Source organism: Telopea speciosissima, chromosome 7 (assembly GCF_018873765.1).
Source record: "Telopea speciosissima isolate NSW1024214 ecotype Mountain lineage chromosome 7, Tspe_v1, whole genome shotgun sequence".
NCBI lineage: Eukaryota > Viridiplantae > Streptophyta > Magnoliopsida > Proteales > Proteaceae > Telopea > Telopea speciosissima.
The window spans coordinates 65,674,355-65,681,578 of NC_057922.1; the positions used below are offsets into that span (position 1 = coordinate 65,674,355).

General features: G+C 38.6%; 1 protein-coding gene across 3 annotated transcripts; it reads left to right on the top strand.

The window, feature by feature from the left end:
• Positions 1 to 371: 371 nt before the first annotated feature.
• On the top strand, positions 372 to 3,917 carry LOC122666824 (pentatricopeptide repeat-containing protein At4g20740-like). 3 transcript variants are annotated; one of them, XM_043862904.1, is made up of 2 exons: positions 372 to 2,672; positions 3,879 to 3,917. In XM_043862904.1, exon 1 carries the CDS (start codon positions 455 to 457, stop codon positions 2,657 to 2,659), a length of 2,205 nt encoding a protein of 734 aa, XP_043718839.1. In that variant the 5' UTR covers positions 372 to 454; the 3' UTR covers positions 2,660 to 2,672; positions 3,879 to 3,917. The 3 variants fall into 3 exon arrangements, with proteins under 3 accessions (XP_043718839.1, XP_043718837.1, XP_043718838.1); XM_043862902.1 differs by having other exon boundaries at positions 3,789 to 3,906; XM_043862903.1 differs by having other exon boundaries at positions 3,786 to 3,896.
• The last annotated feature ends 3,307 nt before the right edge of the window (positions 3,918 to 7,224 follow it).

A 7,224-nucleotide genomic window follows, 5' to 3' on the forward strand; every position in this document is an offset into this window, starting at 1 on the left:
TTTGCAATTCCGATCCTGAAATGTCTACCATCCTGTTAACTTCAAAATTTGTTGGATCAATTCGTTTATAGTAATTAGACCACTTTATTCTCTGTAATTTGTGAGGTCATAAGAAAATTCATAACAAAAGGCGCATTCTCTCTGTTGTTAATTCCATTAGAATTTGTCTCGACTAATTAAACTATCTTTTTAAATCTGATGATATTTGATTCAATATTGTGTAACTGCTTCCAATGCACAAATATGTATTGACTTTCCACTGTTTCAGCTAATACCCTTATGGCAAATAACTTCCTCCTCCCATAAAAATTTTTATTTACCCAACAAGCACTTAACTAGATTCAATACACTATCCAGGTGATAAGGTAAAGCAGACCACCAAAGATTCAGAGATACGGTACTCAAGTTTGATATCAGTGATGAGCATTGAGAAGGTACATCAACAAAATCTGAAATGCCACCTGAGATACGACCCCTCGTCACCGACACCAACAACAAATTCTACTTCTTCTATGGCCATCGCAAACCATCTCAGAATCGACCAACTGTCCGTGGTGGGATCTTCTCCAATCGCAAAACCTCAAACCCTAATAGTTTTGATCAGTCTAAAACCCTTAACCCTAAACACCAATCAAATTCCTCTTCTACCTCATTTGACCTACAAAAATGGGACCCCAATTCTCATGGATCCCTATCAACCCCACCAACAAAAACAGCGTCTGAGAAATTCTTCTCAATTGCTCAGGCCCTCACTCCAATTGCTCAATATATATGTGATTCCTTCCACAAGCACAAACATTGGGGACCATCTATTATCACTGACCTCAATAAGCTCCGACGAGTCACTCCTAAGCTTGTTGCTGAAGTTCTAAAGGTGCAAACTGATCCAAGGATCTCCTCCAAGTTCTTCCACTGGGCAGGTAAGCAGAAGGGTTACCAACACAATTTTGTTTCGTACAATGCATTTGCTTATTGCTTGAATCGTGCAAACCAATTTCGGGCAGCTGATCAAGTGCCCGAGCTCATGAACATGCAAGGGAAGCAACCTAGTGAGAAACAATTTGAAATTTTGATTAGGATGCATTCTGATGCCAGCCGGGGTCTTCGGGTGTACTATGTTTATGAAAAGATGAAGAAATTCGGAATCAAACCTAGAGTATTCCTTTACAACAGGATCATGGATGCACTTGTAAAAACGGACCATTTGGATTTGGCAATGTCAGTTTATGATGATTTTAAAGAGGATGGGTTAATGGAAGAGAGTGTTACTTATATGATCCTGATTAAAGGGTTGTGTAAGGCAGGCAGGGCTGATGAGGTTTTTGAGCTTTTGGGTAGGATGAAGGAGAATTTGTGTAAGCCAGATGTGTTTGCTTACACGGCAATGATCCGGATATTGGTTTCAGAGGGAAATCTTGACGGTTGTGTAAGGGTTTGGGAGGAAATGCATGGGGATGGGGTTGAACCAGATGCTATGGCTTACACCACTTTGATCACAGGTTTGTGCAAGGGGAATGAGGTTGATAAAGGTTATGAACTTTTTAAGGAGATGAGAAAGAAGGGTTATTTGATAGACAGGGCTGTTTATGGCTCATTGGTTGAAGCATTTGTGGCAAATAGGAGGGTTGGTTTGGCTTGTGACTTGCTGAAAGATCTAACGGAATCTGGCTATCGGGCTGATCTGTCAATATACAATTCTTTGATAAAAGGTTTATGTAATGTGGACCAGGTAGACAAGGCTTATAAGCTTCTCCAAATCACAGTTCAGGAGGGTCTTAGTCCTGACTTTGTTACTATAAATCCCATCTTGGTGGCTTTTGCAGAGCAAACCAGAATGAATGACTTTTGTAAATTGCTTGAGCAGATGAAGAAATTGGGATCTCCAGTTATTCATGATCTCCCCAAGTTCTTTTCATTCTTGATTGAAAAGGGGAACAGAGAACTGACAGCTTTACAAGTATTTACATACTTGAAGGAAAAAGGATATTCCAGTGTTACAATTTACAATATCCTTATTGGGGCTCTTCACAGTATACGGGAAATCAAAGAAGCATTATCACTCTTCCATGAGATGAAAAATTCAGATGTTGGACCTGACTCATCTACATATAGCACCATAATTCCATGCTTCGTAGAAATAGGAGATCTCAAGGAGGCATGTTTATGTTATAATAAGATAAAGGAATTGTCTTGTATTCCCACTGTAATTGCCTATGTATCTCTTGTCAAAGGGCTCTGCAAAATTGGAGAGATCGATGCAGCAATTGTTTTAGTTCGTGACTGCTTAGCAAATGTCATGAGTGGGCCCATGGAGTTCAAATACACTCTTACCATTCTCCACGTTTGTAAGTCAGGTAATGCTGATAAGGTGATTGAAATACTGAATGAAATGATGCAACAGGGATGTCCACCGGATGAAATCATATATTCTGCTGTTACTTATGGTATGTGCAATCATGGAACTTTAGAGGAAGGAAGAAAGGTATTTGTACATATGAAAGAGCATGGCCATCTAAGAGAAGCAGAAATGATCCTATATGATGAGTTATTTATTGACCACATGAAAAAGAAGACAGCAAATTTGGTTCTGTCAGGTTTGAAGTTTTTTGGTTTGGAATCAAAGTTGAAATCAAGGGGTAGTACACTCTTACCGAGTTGAAGATACATTCCAGGTAATGAAAGTCTTGAACTCCACACATTAGATATCCATAAAGTTATGTCACTTATCTAGTCACATGACTCACATTCCTATTTTCAAAAATATTTTCTTTTGTGGGGTGCACTCTACACTGTTGATTCTTATCCTTTTGTTTAGTTCTACAATGATTACATAATGCATTTGAATTCAACTATTAGTGAAAGGAGGAACAAAAAATTTTGACTTAATTGATTAATCAAAATCCAGGCTGAGTTTTTATTTGGTGAAACAAATCTTAAGACTTCATTTGCTCACCTTTTTGGTATCAATAGCTCTTATTAATAGAGAATTATATCTTGAAACATCTATACACATCCTTAATTTAAGAAATTGTTACGAAACCAGATTCCTGCAATCAAACCGAAGCAAAGAGAAGAGAAAGAGAGAGAGCGATGAAGAGAAGGGAAAAGAGAAGACAGCCAGAACCGTGGGAGGCTGCCTGTGGCTAGAACTAACTGTTCTACCGCAGGCCCCTCCCTCTTTTATATATATATTTAAGTGAAAGAATACAAGGGGACAGAAATGCCCCTGTACCCAATCGCAGAACAATAAAAGAAAAAGAAAAAATAATAACAACGAGACCAAACTACCTCTAGAATCACAACAGAAATGATAGATTTAGTAATTCTAACTTTTAAAATTATGAAAATTCCAACTAATTTGAAGGTATTTAATCTAAACGTAATGAGAAATAATTGGTATATGAGTCCTTAGGTTTACTGTAGACCTAGCATATTAGATGTTCTTCAAGAAGGATATGATAGCTACAATTGGTTATCCATAAATAACATAAAAAAGAAAGGTGTACCTGTAGCTTTAGACCAAAAGTAGATCAACATTGAACAGGGTTAGACCGACCCAAGGATATTTTCGGTTTTGTGTGTGGTTTGAATTTTAAAACATTGATATGAGCCAATGATGGTTCTTTGTTAAATTGGGCTAATTTGGTTAAGCCCAACCCCAAAACCAGCAAACATGTTATCTTCTTCTCTTTTTTATTTCACCGAGGCAGCTTATTCTGTGTTTAGGGCTGGCCATCAATAACTTGTTTTTGATTGGACTGAGTAAATTGGCAATCTGGGTCTGGCAGGTACTGGGGGTGTTTTTGGAACCATGATAGCAGATTATCCTTGTATTTTTGGGCCCCAGTCGCGTTTCTGATTTAGTGTATGCTTAGCAGGGAAATTATTCAAGGATTGGAGTTTTCCCAACTAATGGGTGACCTAAGGTCTATGTGGCTCTTTAGGGTGGACAGCTTGTTAGGATAAGTAAAACAACCAACCTAATTCGAGTTGTGTGGAGGGTTGATGTGACCGATTAAAACCATTAAGATATGTAGGCTACAATTGACTATTTGTATTCTTGGTCTGGAATGACGGATCCGGTGTTTGATGCAATAGCTCTATCTGGTAAGAGTCAGAGGAGTAGGAGCAGTGTGAGAGAGAATAGCAAAACAGTTTTGGCTTTGTGTCTTATTTTCTCTCCTTTATTTCCCCTTAAAATCTCTAGAACCAGATGGATTATCCCTGGTTATTTGTTGTGCTGTATCACTCATTGTAATCAAGACTGCTTTCACCTCAATATCCAGGCAACATTTTGGAGGACTTGATCAGTATCAAACTGCAAAAGAACTTACATTTGACTTTTGAATTGATGGCTTTTTCCATTATAACACATAAATGTACCTTCATCAATGTACTTCATCTTTTTCTAATTATATCATCTTAGAGAATGCAAATTATCTTAATATCTAGGAACCTTTTATCTCTTGCAGTGTCTCTTAAGAGCCATCAAATGCTAGACCACCTAGTCTTAATCAATGATAGATTAATTATGCGCTTGCTTTGAATTATTATTTTTTGTGAGATGTTACACTTCTTTTATCTCCATTTATTTGGATAACATTCTCATTAATGTAATGCCTTCAATTTTGATATAGATATGTTTCCCATTTTCTTATAACAACGATCCATTTCTTTAAAAGTTATTGATGTGTGTGCTTTTGGGTATAGGCATTTTGGTTCCTGGGCTTACTGATAGTTGAGATTTGTTTTGGGCCGCATTGAGGAGGGAGTGCTGTTCTCTTGGAAGCTCAGTGGAGTACCTGATGGGTTTTTAAATATTCTCTCATAATGTCATCTTCCTCTTTTGTTGAAGTACACTCCAAGCAGCAAGGTTTTCCAATTCATGGTCACAAATCATGCAAGCTCAAAAATCTACAAGAGGGTTTCTTTGGAAGGATTTGGAGACAACTCGATAATAACAGCTACATCTGCAAATTGATGAGATTTGTCAACTGTGACATGGAAGTTGGACTTGATGTTAGCGATAATGTCCTTATGATTGGGGAAAAGAATGATTTAGTTTAGAATACTTAATAATAGGTTATGTCCTACACTGAACTGTGTAAATCACCTTATAGATGAAGTGGCATCAATGTTGTTATATGCTACATGCTATTGTGTGAGGTATATCCTCTAATTTATTCTGCAGAGTTCCCATTAGTCACCATGTACATCCGTCCTTTCTTCAAAGTTATACCATCATAATGTTTCACATTTTGCACTGTACAGTGGAGACAAAGGTGCTTTTAGCTCAGGAATCAGACCACATGTGATTGCTTGAATGAAAGTATAGTTACAAGAAAGCTTACTTAATAATGGGTCATGGTCAATTTGGATTAAGAAATCAAGTGGCATTCATACCAAGGCTCCCCTATCTAATGGGCCACTCAAATTGGTAGCACCATGTCTCTGAAATACCCCCTCTTTGCCATGGAGATCATGTGTGTTTTGTAATTCTTAGCAGCAATTGATGATTATAGCCTAGGATTGCATATGACCTATGTATTTGTGGGTTCCAAGTCAATACATGGTTCTTACAACCATATAATATGGGATATCTAATCCAAATGTGTGATAATGTCATTTTTTGTAATTCTTTACAATTTTATCCCTGCGTGAAATTATCTTACGATGAAACGCGGAAATGCATCACGGAAGTCCAGAATGTGTCAAAGACATGGGAAAGATCCCTTTCAGAAGAGCATTGGTGGTTTGGAAGAGGAGGAGCTGAACTACTTAAACCATTTTCTTGGCCTTGGGAAATAGGCAAAGGACTAACTAGAAGGCGGCGGGGCATGACTTCTCTGTCCCCACCCTTCCCTCCGTAGCTTCGGATAGAGAATCAAACCCCACTAATATGATTAGTTTACCATGTAAAAGTATTCCACTATAGTCGCGTATAGACCGATCTTCTGTGGTTTTTTGATTTTCGTTATACTTGCGTATAAATCGACCTTCTGTGGTCTCTTGATTTTTGCTATACTCGCGTATAGATCGATCTACCATGGTTTCTTGATTTCCGCTCCGCTATATTTGTGTATACACCGACCTCGTGTGGTCTCCTGATTTTCGCTATACTCGTGTATATACCGACCTCCCATGATCTCTTGATTTCCGCTATACTCACGTATAGATTGACCTCCCGTGTTCCCTTGATTTCTAGAATACTCGCGTATAGACCGACTTCCCGTGGTCTCCTAATTTTCGCTATACTCGTGTATAGTCCGACCTCCCGTGGTCCTCTGATCTCCTCCATAGTCGCGTATAGTCCAATCTCCTGTGGTTTTCTGATCTTTGATATACTCGCGTATGGTTTGATCACTCGTTGACCCCATCCTTTTGGTTGAGTGATTGCCACCTCATCCTCAAAATCTAAACCTTGCCAAGCATTGCTCAAAATCAAATTCCAACTGAGCGTTGCTCAAAATCAAAACTTTGCTGAGCGTTGCTCAAAATAAAAAATTTATTGAGCGTTGCTCAAAATCTAAATCCTTACTAAGTATTTCTCAAAATCAAATTCCAGCTGAGCGTTGCTCAAACCCAAAACCCTGCTGAGCAATTGCTTGAAATTAGATTCTTGAGACTCTATAAATGGGTAGTTTGGTAAAAGGAAGTCGAATAATATAATCTTGTAATTTTCCTAAAAATAAGGAAAATTTTCAAATATTCAAGAATGGTCGATGACCTTAGGATCGTGGGCGTGTGGGGTATACTCGTGGTGTAGAAAAACTTTCTCCCATTCACGAAGTAAAAATTGTACAAATCTTATCCCAATGAAAGTCCTTCTGTATTTCACTAATGTGAAAGAGTTTTCTGTTCGGAAACATGGCCAATGGGATTGCGTGCAAAAGCATCAATACTCAATAGGGAGAGATTTCTACCTTTCGCGGACAGGACAGTCATTTCGGCACATCATGTGTGTGTGGGCGCAGGAGCCACGCTACCGGCAGAATCCCTTTTCCCGTAATGAGGAACTCGGGAAGATAATCATGTAATTCCTCCCCACCCCCGGTTCATCCCAGTTCTACGCCCTTTCGTCGTCGTTATCATTTTTCGCTCTCTCGTTACAGTGAAGAGTTCAACTTCTTTGCGTGTCCTCAAAACTGAAAAAGTTCAAAACTTTCTAAGGTTGCGGAAATATTGCATCCACTGCCACTGAGGCTTGCAGAAATATTGTATCCA

Coding starts and splice junctions, on each gene's coding strand:
- LOC122666824 (XM_043862904.1), top strand. CDS start 455: ATGCCACCTGAGATACGACCCCTCGTCACCGACACCAACAACAAATTC.